The following is a 16,394-nucleotide window of genomic DNA, read 5'->3' as shown; positions in this document are numbered from 1 at the left end:
CTCAAACTTATAAATACATTCGTATAGTAGAACTCGTTACTTAAGCATCACATATTGGATCCAAGGTCACTTTTTTACTTTACAAACGAATAATATTAGTGGAGTATTCTTTAATCACTAATTCATTATGTATGTTTCATGTTTCCCTCTGTCCAAATTCCAATCATTCAATTTTTAACTTTACCAATTTTCCATCTTGTTCTCTTTCAAGCCATCATTTTGGAGGTCCTTGAACGTGTCACTAGACGCTCGATTTTCTCAGGTATCTCTACCATTTTTTACACGTGTTATACATATAATTTTATTATTTTGTGTTTTAATGGTAACATATGATGTTTTTTATCATGTATTTGTTCATATATTTTAAGGATTACACTTATTATCTCTTTGCCTATCTATTTTTTGATGATTCCGATTTTAGTTAGTTACCTTTGTGTAAGTACAGCGATGATTCAGTTTTATGGTACAATTTTATGCTCTGTTTCACAGTTCATTCTTTTTGCTTTTTTATGATTGTACAAATGTTTTTGTTTTTTTTTTTTAATATTTTTATGGTGACAAGGTGCACGTGAAGGGAATTAATTAAGAATGAGCTTTTAAATATCTTAATAACTACATCTAAAATCCAACGATAGTTTTAGTCTAAATTACCTTTTCAATTTCATCAATTATCATTAACCTTTCCAAACCATCAATTATTTTAAGAGGTGTAGTATACAATAATAAATCTCACATGTCACTCACTTATTATTGGTTCATTGTAATTTTCTTATAAATTTCTTCTGCTTGCTAGACAAAAAAAAAGAAGATAATTGAAATGGCAGAGGGGGTCGTTACTTCAGTTGCTGACAAAGTAGTAGAGTCGTTGTTTGTTGTCGCCAAGAAGGAGATTGGTTACATGTGGAATTGCAAACAACATGTTGACAAGTTCAAAAGTGAAGTTCAAAACCTCAAAGATATGAAAGGGAGGATTCAACAAAAAATAGAATTAGCTAAAAATAAAGGAGATAATCTCGTTCATGGTGTTGAAGACTGGATCAACGCTGCTACTGCAGAAATATTGAAAGCCGAAGAATTTATTACAGAAGAAGAAGGTAATGCAAAGAAGACATGCTTTGGAATTGGATTTTGTGGTAATTGGAGCACTCTTCATCATTACGGTAAGAAGGCAGCACAGACTGATCCTCTAATGGAGCTCAAAGCACGAGGCACGATTTATGAAAGTTGTGTTTCTTTGGATACTCCTGCACCTGGTATACTTGACTGCTACCAAAACAAGAATCTTGTTGATATTATGACCCATAATTCAGTTTTGGACAATATCATTAAGGCTTTGGAAGATGATAGCAAACAAGTTATCGGAGTCTATGGTGTAGGAGGTGTAGGAAAAACTACATTGGCCAAGGAAGTTGCTTTAACGGTAAAGAATATGTTTGCTGATGTTGCATTTACAACTATCTCTAAACAGTTTGATGTTGAAAAGATCCAAAAGGAAACTGAAAATGCAAGAAAGAGAATTATAAATGGTGAGAAGATTCTAATCATATTAGATGATGTGTGGGAGGAATTAAATTTAGATGAACTGTGTATTCCATTTGGTATTAATCACACGAATTGCAAAATTCTATTGACCTCTAGAAGCAAAGATGTGTGTGAGAAAATGAATGCTCAGAGTGTAATTAGTGTGAACTCTTTGCCATTAGAAGAAGCATGGATTCTTTTCAAACATGTTGTTGGTGACAAACTGGAGACCGACACCCATTTGAGTTCAGTTGCATACGATATTTCTAAAGAATGCGGGGGATTGCCACTCGTTATTGACGTGATTGGAAAAACTTTGAAAAACAAAGATATCAGTTCATGGAAAGCAACTTTAAGTCAGTTACAGAAAAATGCTTTGAAAAACAAAGATGTCGATGCAACAATAAAGACGGTATATAACCGTTTGAAGCTAAGCTATGATTTTCTTGAAAGTGAAGCCCAATGGTGTTTCTTACAGTGTAGTTTGTTTCCAGAAGATGATAATATCTTGTTGGAAGACTTGGTACTTTATAGGGTAGGTTTGGAAAAGTCTAAGGAGATTGAAAGCATAGAGGATGTGAGAAGCACCGTTCAAAATGCAGTGAATATCGTCAAGTCTTATGGTTTGTTGTTGGATGCAGATGTGGGGGATGATTATTCAAAATACTACATCAGAATGCATGATGTTTGCCGTGATATGGCATTATTAATTGTAAATGAAGGTAGTACAAATCATTTTCTGGTGATGGCTAGGGAAGGTTTGACTGAATGGTCGCCAAGAAACAACATCCAACAAAGTTACATGGGGATCTCACTGATGCACAATAGAATACATAAGCTTCCTGAATATCATATTAGCTTCCCACATCTTGAAGCTGCCAATTTGCAGTGGAATCAACTGATTTCGATTTCTGAAGAATTTATTGAAGGATTAAAAAACGCCAGAGTTTTAGATTTGGCTTATAATGAGATCTCATCCCTCCCACAGTCATTAGCTAGGCTCTCACAACTTCGCATGCTCAATCTTGAGGGAAATAGATGTATATATGAAATTAGTATAATAGGTGAGTTGAAAGGCCTTGAGATTCTAATTCTCAATGATACTGGAATCAAAGAAGTTCCTGAATGTATTGGTCATTTGGTCAACTTAAGGCGGCTTGAAGTTATAGAATGTGAAAGGCTATCTCATATACCACCGGATGTCATTTTAAAGCTCAGGAGGTTGGAAGAGTTACGCATTCACTTCACGGTCCATTGCAAAGAAGTTCACGAGTGTCTTGCTGCGGTGAACTGTTTGTCGAAGCTCACGTGTTTGGAATTAAAAGTTCCAAGTCTTCGTGACATTCCTGAAGGTTTTAATTGTGATAAACTCAAAGGATTTGCAATTGGAATAGGAAGGGATGATAGTCGTTTTGAGTACGTTTGGACTTTAAAACGTCTTCTAGTTTTGAACACGGAGTATCATGTGTTTCCAATCTTACGGATGCAAAAGCTAATTGAGGTAAGTCGTCCTATTATGATAAGTCTAGGTGCAATAGAAAACTTGAATAACGTCATACCGGACCTAGATCAAGAAGGTTTCAATAATATAGAACATATTAATTTGAAGAGCTGTAAGAATGTTACATGCCTAGTGGATACGTGTGATTGGGGAGGGAATGCAAATAAAAAGTTTTTAAGGGAAGTTAAACGTTTGATTTTGTTTGGACTAGATAAGTTACAGGTTCTATGGAAATGCCCAGATGAATTTATAAGTCTTACTAACTTAGTCAACCTTTACATTTGTGATTGTCATAAGTTAGTAAGACTATTTCCATTGAGTGTCGCAAAAGGGCTTGTTTCACTGAAGGAGGTTCAAATTCAATTGTGTAAAAATATAGAGGAGGTGATTTGGGGTGAAACTAAAACGGATGAAGTAATTGTCTTCCCTTGCCTTACCACTATTCACTTAAGTTATTGTTATGAACTCAAAAGCTTCTACTCGGGCAGTTGTAGCATCAAATATCCATCATTAGTGAAGGTAACATCAATTGATTGTTATAAAATGGAGATGTGGGGACATGGAAGCCATGAAACACCCAAGCTCAAGTTTGTGAATAATTTACCACTTGATGGAGGTTATTCCATTAATGATAAGAATGCTAGCTTATCAGGTAATAAAAATGCTCTAATCACTTGAACATTGTTATTTCGATTTAATTGGCCGATATCTATAGTATGTTCTGTTTTGAACAGGAACTTGAGAACAAGACGACAAGATAATTACAGTTTCCAGAGTTAACAAAAAAGGTAAGTTGCTATTTAAATATCATGAATTTTCTGTTTCAAATCATACTAATATACTAGTATTTTTTATGTTTGGGTATCGGAGATTACATAACAAAGCTAATTGATAAGAAATTTGATAATGTTTGAGTGAAAAAAGTTACTGCTATACTGATAACCGTTGACGGGCTAATTACGTATCCTCTCCAAACAAACCCTTTTCTTACTTAGACTATGGTGTCAAGGTTAGATTGTTAAGTTTACTATGTAAAGATTGTAATTAATGGTTTTTTTTTTTTTTTAGTATTATAGCTACAGGAGTGTTACCAATCGACGATGGCATGGTAACGATCCCATCAAATTTTCAAATGATGCATATCTTTGGTAGTACAAGTAGTAATTATGATACAATGTTATATGTATTTACTTGAGTTTGAACTTCATTTTACTTTGTTTTACAGTATCATTTTTCAAAAACGCATGTATTGTACTCTATTATATGATATATTTGTGTCATTTGTCACTGTATTTCACTTGCATAAGCCAGATTGGAAATAGTAAAGTATGTATATATAGGTGATATTGTAGGGCCAGATCAAGCCTAATTCGTGTTATTGGATTTTTATGTATATGCAACACTGTATGTATCAACTACCACGTGGTTCCTTTCACTTGCATCATGCACCTGCACCATCAACCCCAGCTCACTATGACCAAAGTACTTCCAAACACTAGGTGGTAATTATGACCCGTTTGTAGATACAAACCAAGTACTTCGAAATTCTAGGTGGTAATTACGACCCATTTGCTTATAATTACGATCGACTTCCGCTTCAATCAATAGTTCACATTTTATGCATGGAACAGTTACGGCCTTATACTGTTCTGAGCTCGGTGACAACCCGAAATTGCCGGTGCACTAGCAATCGTGGAGGATCAATCGTGGACCACTTTAAAGAAACCAAGAGAACACAACACAAAGAATAGTATCTTGTTCTTTTTGGGTGGTAATATTCAGAAATTCACAAAGAACGGATTCTAAGGTAACTGTGAGGACAGAATGAAGTAATTTGTTTAATTTCTTTTTTGTTTTTTTTTGTTTTTGTATTTACTGTTAATCAGTGAATTTATGGTCCATATATAATTGCATCATGTTTCTTTTCTCCAGGATTGTATATACACTTTTCGCGACCTTTATTTTGTTAGTAGTTGGTAATGGTAGCAATTTTGACCCATTAACATACAAATGGACAGTTTTGGTTATTTTTGTAGCAGATCAAATATCTTAAGTTAGAAGGTTTAACTAAAAGAAAGCGGCTCACATAGGTCAAACGGGTCGAAACTCTAAAGTCACCTGAAGTATATTCTGATTCGTAACCTCTCGAGTCACTTTATTAAAAACGTAGCTAAACTATTGTATCAGTATAGTTTTTGTTATCATATGATAAGTTTAAGCACACTGACTATTTATTTTAACGAAATGATAGATAAGTGTTAGTGGCTCGCCATGACCCAAACTGTTGTGACTATTTTGACCCGTTACCCAACTGCGTGACGTAATACACACTAATTGACCTAGAACATTAGAATCTTGAAATTTCAAATCTTATAATGCAAAGAACAGTATAATGTTCTGTTTTACTAACGCAATCTTACGAAACATCAAGATCTATATTTCGTGCCGTGTTTTGCAGAAATGGAGTAATGAATATTAACAAGTTTTAATATTCGATCAACGTAGTAATGTCGAAAGTCACTCTCACGTCAGGCAAAACACGAACATCACCCTTTTTCTTCATGCAGGATTTCAAATTCTTACTTGTTGATCACTCTTTAGTTGTTGACCATAATCTGCAGGCATTGAACGTACTCTTGACCTGTTACTATTTAGATAATAGTTTCTAGCTAGAAAAGCCAAAGTCAAACTATCTATTAGACATATATTAGCCCATGGGCTTTAGGGTTTAGTATTGACTTAGGCTCCAAGTTGTATTAGCCTATATATATTTGATGTAATCTATTGGTTGAGACATAATATACAATACAATTTCCTGGAATTATATGGTATCAGAGCAAGGTTAAAGAAAAAAAAAATTCGGCTACAGTACCCGTCGTCACTGTAGCATCGTACCTAGTTCTCAAATTACTTTTTCGTTACTCAAAATTACAAAACACCTCCTATACCATTGAATTCGGAACACAATTCCGACATAACCATAAAAATCTCAACTCCGGAAGACCACCGTACAGCCGCCACGCGCCGCCTGAATAATTCGCCAGAAGTTTCTGTTTTTGCCAGAAAGTCACTTTTTCTGGAGTGTGTAATTACACCGCCTGTACCATTCAATTCCTCTCAAAATTTCGACCCAAACTGCAACTTTAATTGCAGATTTCCGCCGTCCGCCGCCGTCCGCCGCCGTCTGCCGCTGCCAGAACCCTAAAATTCTCAGGTAAAAAAAAAATCGTTCATTAAATTACGTCAATTCAAATGGCGATGATTTCAGCCTTTACAACCGCCGAGAAAACATCTCATAATTCACATAAGTTTGGTTTCACTCTCTCATCAACTAATTATGGTTTTTGGAAGACAATGATCACCCCATTCTTGGTTACTAATAATATGTTTGGTTATGTGGACGGCACAATCCCTTGTCCTGCAAAACAATTAAAATTAACCGAACCTGATACAGTTCCAAAGGATAATCCCAATTATCCAATTTGGATTGCTAATGATGCGCACGTCCGTATGTTGATAATATCGACAATTTCTGAAGCTTCTTTTCGACATGTACATGGAGAAACCTCTCGTGATGTTTGGCTTTCTCTAGAGAAAGCCTATGCACCTCATACTTCATCTCGAGAATACACATTGAAAACACAACTTTTCAATCTTAATATGAAAGGAGATGAAACCCCCGAGGCTTATCTCAATCGTGCACAGGAGTATGCAGATGCCCTTGCAGCTATTGGTGAAAACGTGAAAGATAAAGACCTCACTTTGCTTGCAGTTTCTGGTCTTAGAGAAGAGTACAATAGTCTTAAGTCCAATATCACTACACGTCAACTTGAGACTACGTTTAGTGAACTTCATGCTCTTCTTAGCGACCACGATTATATGTTGGGTAAGACTCGTGAATCTGTTCCATCTGTTACTCAAGCTTTTACCGCCAACACTGGACCTGGAAATTTACTTAACCATTCTTCGTTACCACAATCTCAACTATTGGCCATACAACAACAATTAGCCGCTCTTGGTCTTCAAGTCACCCCCACCACACCATCAGATTCTCAGGCTTTCTACGGTGCTCGTCAGCTTAACAACAACAACAACAATCGTGGTAATCGTCGTCGTGGAGCTTCTCGAGGTTATAACAATCGTGGTCGAGGTGACAGTCGTAACTTTAGCTGGGCATCCAACCAAAACACTGTTTACGGTACTTGTTATCGATGTGGGATTGGGCACATTTCATCACAGTGTCCAAATCGTGACCCGTCTACTATTCGTGCTAGGCCAACGGCTAACTTTGCAGATAGTCGCAGCTTTTCTACAGGAGCATCTAACGCTTGGTTTCCAGACACGGGTGCAAACAGTGTAACGACCCGGAATTTTTCGATCGTTTTACACATATAAGATTAATATTTACATAAATTAAACCTTACCAACATGATAAGCAATCTAAATTGTTGAGACTTATGTTTTTGAAAAGAGTTTTATACAACGTTTGACCGTCCAATTTGACCGATGATATCACGAACTATATAACATACGATAATTATACGTTTGTGTATATATGTATTTATATATATTTAACATGATCTAAGGATGGTTTAACATCTCATTGTGTACTAACAACAATAAGTTATAAGTATGTTTTGAAACTACTAACTTAAGTTTTCAAAACGATAACTATTCGTAACGTTCTTTGACATAAATACTTATAACCTATAATACTTATACATGTATCGTATAGATATGTATTTTATCACTTTTAAAGGGCTTAAATACATAAAACAATATAAGTATATTTACAAAAGATAGCTATATTTGAATCCTCGTTCCGTTTTCTCAAAGATTTCTATACGTATATCTAGGGTATATGTACTCGTACTATATACAGCTTCTAGAAGTATTTACTATTGGTATATACCAATAGAAATCTTCAATTATTTGTGTAATATGTCATTCATGACATAATAAATTTTAACTTATCTTAGATATTTTCACTAAAAACCAAATTTTCAAGCCTATAAATAAGCACCATTTTTAACTCATTTTTACACATTCATTTTCCAAATTTTACTTCCAATTTTCACACACACTTGCAAGAACTCTCTCAAGTTTTATTTTACTACTTCTTTCCAGCAACTTTACATTTTAAACTTGAGGTAAAAACTCTACTTCAACTCTACTTCAACTCTTGTTCAATTCATATGTTTATAGCTATCTTATTTTGTGATATAAAATCTTAACAACAAGAACATAGTTTGAATGATTTCAAACTTGTTCGCAAACTAAATAGATCCTTCTAACTTAACTTTTAAAATACTTCAAGACCTGTAATATATCATAATGATATGCTAATTTAACAAGATACAACTTGTTTTTACAAAGAACACCTTAAAACTGAATCTATGTCGTCGGAGTGTAACCGGGGGCTGTTTTGGGTTGGATAATTAAAAACCATCTTGAACTTTGAATTAGAAGTTCATGTTCTGGAAAAATGATATTTCTTATGAATATGTTAACACATAAAAATTTCATGGTTTAATTCAAAGTATAAGTATTTTTAGAAAAATGATTACTTTCATAAGATTCACCTAGAGTTTGAACTATAACCTGTGATTCCGAATGTAAACCAAGGTATTTACAGTTCATATTCTTAAATTTTGACTCGATCCAAGGAAGTGGCAAGTTGAATCAACAAAAACAGAGTTGTAATGAAGAAACTACGACTAAAATAAGATTGGGTATCCAAAACTAGTTTAACAACGAAAATAATTGGAGAAAAATTAAATAAATCATATCTTTCCTAATTAATATGATATTTTACATAAATTTACTCATGACTTAATTTTATATATTCCAGGACCACCCGTAAACAACACGAGAAGATTAATCATAAGACCTCATGTACGTACGCAATACGTCATTTGACAACACGGTACTTTATGTACGCAATACGTCATTTGACAACACGGTACCGTGGGTCAAGATTAATTCCGATCAATACGAATACGATGGGGTCTTTATTTATTTTATTTAAGCAACTAATTGTGGACTACTAACATCAGACTGCTAACTACGGACTAAAAAAATATTAAAAGTATTAAAAGTATTAACAGTACATATATGAAACGTTTATTTCTTAAAAAGAAAATATATTGATATATTACATATGGTTAGGTTCGTGATATCAACCGGAGACCAAGTCATGTTTATTATCTTCAAGGCAAAAGTGAGTATATAGTCCCACTTTTAAACTCTAAATATTTCGGGATGAGAATACATGCATTTTATGATTTACGTTATAGACACAAGTGATCAAAAATATAAATTCTATGTTGGGTTGTGTTATTGGCATACTTCCCTGTAACTTGGTAACTACAATTTACATGTGGTATTGTAAACGCGAATCCTGTTGATAGATCTATCGGGCCTGACAACCCCAACCGGGCTGGACGACCAGTTTTTAACGGTTGCACAGTACTTCGTTTTGCTGACTACATTTGTTTGGAAATGATGTAGTGAAATTTTATATAAGAGGGAATATGCGACGATGATCAATAGTTAAGTATGGTTACCAAGTGCTCAACCACTTAGAATATTTTTATTGAAATGTTTATAAATATGAAATCTTGTGGTCTATATTTATACTGCTGCCGGCATTAAACCTATATCTCACCAACTTTATGTTGACGTTTTAAGCATGTCTATTCTCAGGTGGTAATTAGAAGCTTCCGCTGCATCATGTTGAACTTAAGCAAGATTTGGAGTTTGCATGTTTGTGTCAAAAATAAAACTGCATATGGGAAGATTTGTAATGTAAAATATGTTGGAAATCGTATTGTTGTTATTACATGTAAAGTTTGTAAGGCTAAGATTATCGCTAGGCGGTAATCATCATTATGTTGTTTAAACCTTGGTTTTAAATAAAAGTTATGGTTTGTACTGTAAAAACGAATGCAGTTTTTGAAAAACGTCGCATATAGAGGTCAATACCTCGCTATGAAATCATATGTTATTGTATTCGTCCTTATGGATAAGGTCGGGTCGTCTCATGTGGTATCAGAGCGGTGGTCTTAGCGAACCAGGTTTACATTAGTGTGTCTAATTGATAAGTCGTTAGGATGCATTAGTAAGTCTGGACTTTGACCGTGTCGGATGTTAAAAAAAAAAAAAACTATTGCTTATCATTGTTGGTTAAAAATTGATATGTAAATATTATGAGGTACTAACTTGCTAGTTCTTGTGTGATAGATGTCCGGCTCAGAACTTATTATCATATTCAGCGACTCCGAACCCGATTCCCCATATGGTATTTCAGTCATTAACCTATCCGATGACGAAAACGACACCTTTGGGGAAGACTCACAATATCCGGATGAACCAACTATAGAGGACCCGGAAAGTGAACCGGAGGAGGAAGAAATACATGAAATTACGAAAGACGAGATCAAACGAGGAAAGAAACGAAAGGCTAATGAATTAGAAAATCCAAATCCCGAGATTTGTGAGGATGTTGTGGCACCAACTCCACTAGACACTACCACCCCTATCCCCGCTATTCCTATTAGTTCTATCCCGGCATCTAGTTCTTCGGCCCCTCAGCCAAAACGTAGGGAGACAACTAGGATTGGTGTTGGGGGATTCCCTGAACACAAACGTTTTGGGATATAGGTTGAATGATGCGCTGTTGTTTTAAACCATGGGATCAAATAACGTTTTGTATAATATTACTAGTGTGGGTTTCTTAATGGTTGATGTAAGATAAGCTTATGTAAAATAGTGAAGTGTGAAATGCAATAATTTTCCATGGTTGAGTACTATTTGGATGGTAGTAATTGATTTCCGTACTAAGCTATTAAGTATGAACTTTAACGGGTAGGTACTACCCCAGATATAATTATAAAACGCTAATAAGAAGAAAAGGCTTTTATAATAATAACTGGTTCATATTATTAATAAGCTGCGATGTACTGTAAATATATACTACATCTAAAATATTCCATGTGAATAATTATTTTTTTTCATTCTTATAGAAGAAAATGGCGCGATTGAACCGAATGACGGAACAAGAAGTCGAGGAACTCATAAATCAGCGAGTGAACGACAGAATGTTATGGGTCGAGGCTGCAAGAGCTGCTGCAGTTAACCCAAATCCTCGTGTAGGATGCACTTACAAGACTTTTCAAGGTTGTAAGCCTTCATCATTCAGTGGAACCGAAGGACCGATCGGGTTAACCCGGTGGATCGAAAAGATGGAGTCTGTGTTTAAAATCAGTGGTTGTGTTGAGAAGGACATGACCAAGTATGCATCGTGCACTTTACAAGATAGTGCACTCACGTGGTGGAAAAACTATGTGAAGGCTGTGGGAGGAGATGTAGCTTATGATACTCCATGGGAAGAATTCAAAACAATGCTAATCAACGAGTATTGTCCAAGGAATGAGGTTAGGAAATTGGAAGCTGAATTACGAAGTCTGAAAGTTGTTAGTACTGAACTCACCAACTACAATCAGCGATTCATGGAATTAGCATTGCTATGTCCCGAATTGGTACCAACCGAAGAACGAAAGATCGAATTATACAAAGATGGGTTGCCCAAAAATGTCAAGGCAAATGTCACAGCATCGAAACCCAAGACAATTCATGAAGCCATCACCATGGCAAACGAACTAATGGACCAGATTATTCTGGATAAGAACACCGATGTCAAGACATCGAAAAACAAAAGAAAGTGGGAAGGTAATCGTGATCGAGGTTACCATCAACAATCCAACAAGAAACCAGAAATTGTACAAGGTGCGGGTAGTGGGACCGACGCAAAATATGTAGGACGACCACCTTATTGTAATAGGTGTCACCAACGTCACATAGGCTTTTGCAGTATTGTGTGTGACAACTGTCACCGAAAGGGTCATCATGTTAAGGATTGCAAGTTTCCTGTCACAAGAAATATCAAAACTCCTGCCACTAACGCAAATGGAACTGCGTTAGCCAATGTTATTTGTTATGGGTGTGGAAAACCTGGACATATCAAGACTTATTGCCCAGATGCAGAAAAGAAGAATGAACCTGCTCGTGGAAGGGTGTTTAATATTAATACTAGAGCAGCACGAGAAGACCCGAAGTTGGTTACGGGTACGTTTTCTGTTAATAATTTAGCAGCATCTATTATATTCGATACTGGTGCCGATAAAAGTTACATGAATAAAGACTTTTACACTAGGTTAAATTGCGCATCATTATCTCTGGATGATATGTATTTAATTGAATTAGCTAATGGTAAATTATTAAGAGCCGATAAAATTTGTCGTGATTGTAAAATAGAAATAGCCGGAGAAACATTTAAGATCGATTTGATACCTGTTGAATTAGGAAGTTTTGATATAATTATTGGCATGGACTGGATGTCCAAAGTAGGAGTCGAAGTGGTGTGTGCTGAAAAGGCAATTCGCATTCCCCGAAAACATAAATCAATGATAATGATTTACGGAGATAAAGGTAATTCAAACCTGAATCTCATTAGCTGTTTGAAAGCTCGAAAATGCCTAGAAAAGGGATGTTATGCTATCCTAGCTGTAACGACCCGCACTTTTTCGATCGTTCTATACTTATAAGATTAATATTTACATAAATTAAACCTTACCAACATGATAAGCAATCCAAATTGTCGAGATTTATATTTCCGAAAAGAGTTTTACACAACGTTTGACCGTCTAGTTTGACCGATGATATCACGAACTATGCAATATATGATAATTATACGTTTGTGTATATATATGTATATATACATATTTAACATGATTAAAGAATGTTTTAATACCTCATTTTATATTAATAACAATAAGTTACAAGTATATTGTGAAACTACTAACTTAAGTTTTCAAAACGATAACTATACGTAACGTTATTTGACATAAATACTTAAGACTTATAATGTTTATACATATATCGTATAAGTAATGTATTTAATCACTTTTAAGAACTTAAATACATAAAACCATATAAGTGTATTCACAAAAGATAGCTATATTTGAATCCTCATTCCATTTTTTCACAAAATTTCTATACGTATATCTAGAGTATTTGTACTCGTATCATACCTAGCTTCTATACGTATTTACTATTGGTATATACACATCAAATCACCACCTAACCAGCCCTTATTCATGCCTTAAGTATAAGGTAATTACTTTTGAATCATTGCAAGACTAATTACAAAAATACAAACTAAAATTTTGTCCATGTATACTAAAGGCCACGTTTTTTTTAGCTTATATGTATCATCATTTTCATTCATTTTAACTTCAAATTTCTTAAGCTAAACACACATTCTCTCTTACCCTTTGAACTCCATAACAATTCAGTAACTTACCAAGAAGATCTAGCCATAAAAACCTTACTTAAACACCATAAAGAAAACCATACAAAAACACTTCAAGAAATCCTTCCAAGAACACCAACTTACTTCCAATCTTTCATCCACTTCCATCACCCTTTTGATTCTAGCTTCTTAATCCTCTTTTACAGCAACCTTATCCAAGGAACTTGAGGTAGAATCTATGTTCATAATCTTATTCGATTCATATATATATAGCTATCTTATTTTGTGGTATAAAAGTTAAACAACAAGAACATAGTTTGAATGTTTTCAAACTTGTTTGCAAACTAAATAGATCCTTCTAACTTAACTTTTAAAATACTTCAAGACCTGTAATATAACTTATGTATATGCTAATTTAACAAGGTATAACTTGGTTTTTCAAAGATTACCTTAAAAACTGTTTTTACGACGTTGGAGTGCCACCGGGGACTGTTTTGGGTTGGATAATTAAAAACTATCTTAAACTTTGAATTGGAGGTTTATGTTCTGGAAAAATGATTTTTACTATGAATATGATAACACATAAAAATTTCATGATTTAATTCAAGGTATAAGTATTTTTAGAAAAATAATCATTTAAGGTTGTTTTCATAAAGGAAAATGTTTAACTTCATATGTTTCACTAAAGTTTCACCTATGCCGTGTGATTTTGAATACAAACTAAGGTATTTACAGTTCATAGACTTAAAGGAGAACTCGATCCAAGGAGATGGCAATTTGAATCAACGAAAACGGATTTGTAACGAAGAAACTATGACCGAAACAAAATTGGTTATCCTAGACTTGTTCAACTTCGGGATTAATTGGAAAAAAAATTAGATAAATCACATATTTCTAAGATAACATGATATTTTATATATATGTACTTATAATTCAATTTTATATGGTTCAGGATCACCAGTAAACAACACGAGAAGATTAATCATAAGATCCCATGTTTGTACGCAACACGTCATTTGACAACACCGGTACTTCATGTACGCAACACGTCATTTGACAACACCGGTACCGTGGGTCAAGATTAATCTCGACCAATTCATATACGATGGGGTTTTATTTATTTCGTTGGGGGTTTTGTTTATTTCATTGCGGGTATATTAAACATCTAAAAATGAACTATTAAAATTGAATTACTAACAACGAAATGCTAACTACGGACTAAGGAATTATTCAAAGTATTAAAAGTATAACAAGTATATATATATGTAACGTTTGTTTAAAAAGAAAAGGTATTGATATATTATATATGGATAGGTTCGTGATATCAATCGGAGACCGAGTCAAATTACATATCTTCAAGGCGAAAGTGAGTATATAGTCCCACTTTTAAACTCTAAATATTTCGGGATGAGAATACATGTATTTTATGTTTTACGATATGGACACAAGTAACTGAAAAATATATTCTACGTTGAGTTGTACCACTGGCATACTTCCCTGTAGCTTGGTAACTAATATTTACAGCGGTATTGTAAACGCGAATCCTGTTGATAGATCTATCGGGCCTGACAACCCCAACCGGACTGGACAACCAGTATTCAACGGTTGCACAGTACTTCGTTTTGTGACTACACTTGGTACGGTGTAGTAAGATTTCATGTTAAAGGGAATATGCGACGTGAAAATGTTAAGTATGGTTACCAAGTGCTCAACCACTTAGAATAATTTTATTAAACTGTTTATATACGAAATCTTGTGGTCTATATATATATATTGCTGCCGGCATTAAACCTATATCTCACCAACTTTATGTTGACCTTTTAAAACATGTCTATTCTCAGGTGAATTCTAAAGCTTCCGCTGCATTATGTTGAATTTGAGCAAGATCTTGCGTACGCATATTTGTGTCAAAAATAAAACTGCATACCCGAGGACTTGTATTGTGAAATATGCTAGAAACCGTGTTGTTATCATTATTTGTAAAGTTTGTAAGTCGAAGATTATCGCTAAACGATAATCTCCTTTTTATTGTCTAAAGCTTGTAACAAAAATAATGGTTGTGGTTTGTAATGTGAAATATATGCAGTTTTCTTTCAAAAATGTCTCATATAGAGGTCAATACCTCGCAATGAAATCATACGTTATCTAACGCGTTCTTATGGTTAAGGACGGGTTATGACATGTGGTATCAGAGCGTTGGTCTTAGCAAACCAGGTTTGCATTAGTGTGTCTAACCGAGAAGTCGTTAGGGTACATTAATAAGTCTGGACTTTGACCGGGTCTGATTTTAAAAACCATTGCTTATCACTGTTGGCTAAAATTTATATGTAAATATTATGTAAGTACTAATGGATTAGTTGTTATGTGATAGATGTCGGGCTCGAAACTTATTATCACATTCAGCGACTCCGAATCAGAACCTTCATATGGTGTTCCAGTCATTAACATATCCGATGACAAAAGTGGTATTTTTGGGGAAGACTCACAAATTCCGGATGAACCAACTATAGAAAAATCGGAAAGTGAACCCGAGGAAGAAAGCGAACCCGAGGAAGAAATACTAGAAATTACGAAAGAAAAGTTTGATCAAGGAAAGAAACGAAAAGCAAATGAATTAGAAAATTCAAATCCCGAGTTTAGTGAGGATGTTGTGGCACCAATTCCACTAAACACTACCACCCCTATCCCCGCTATTCCTATTCGTGCTGTCCCAGCATCCAGTTCTTCAGCCCCACCGCCAAAATATAGGCAGACAGCTAGGATAAGCGTTAGGCCATTCATTGGAACTAAACGTCCTAGAAAATAGACCGAACGATGCACTGCCGTATTAAGCCATGGAATCATATAATGTTTTGTATAATATTATTAGTGTGGTTTGCTTAATGTTCGATGTAAGATAAGCATATGTAAAATAGTGAAGTATGAAATGCAATAATTTTCCATGGTTAAGTATTATTTAGATTGTAGTAATTGGTTCTGTACTAAGCTATTAAGTATGAACATTAACGGGTAGGTACTACCCTAGATATAATTATAAAATGCTAATAAGAAGAAAAGGCT

At 34.6% G+C, this 16,394-nt stretch overlaps 1 protein-coding gene across 1 annotated transcript; it reads left to right on the top strand.

The window, feature by feature from the left end:
* Positions 1-817: 817 nt before the first annotated feature.
* Positions 818-3,700, top strand: LOC139902475 (probable disease resistance protein At1g61300). The gene has a single exon (XM_071885097.1). It carries the CDS (start codon positions 818-820, stop codon positions 3,698-3,700), a length of 2,883 nt encoding a protein of 960 aa, XP_071741198.1.
* The last annotated feature ends 12,694 nt before the right edge of the window (positions 3,701-16,394 follow it).

The sequence above is a fragment of the Rutidosis leptorrhynchoides genome, chromosome 3, assembly GCF_046630445.1.
Source record: "Rutidosis leptorrhynchoides isolate AG116_Rl617_1_P2 chromosome 3, CSIRO_AGI_Rlap_v1, whole genome shotgun sequence".
NCBI classification, from domain to species: domain Eukaryota; kingdom Viridiplantae; phylum Streptophyta; class Magnoliopsida; order Asterales; family Asteraceae; genus Rutidosis; species Rutidosis leptorrhynchoides.
Note: the sequence above shows the minus strand (reverse complement) of the source record. Positions and strands in the feature narration are given on the sequence as shown.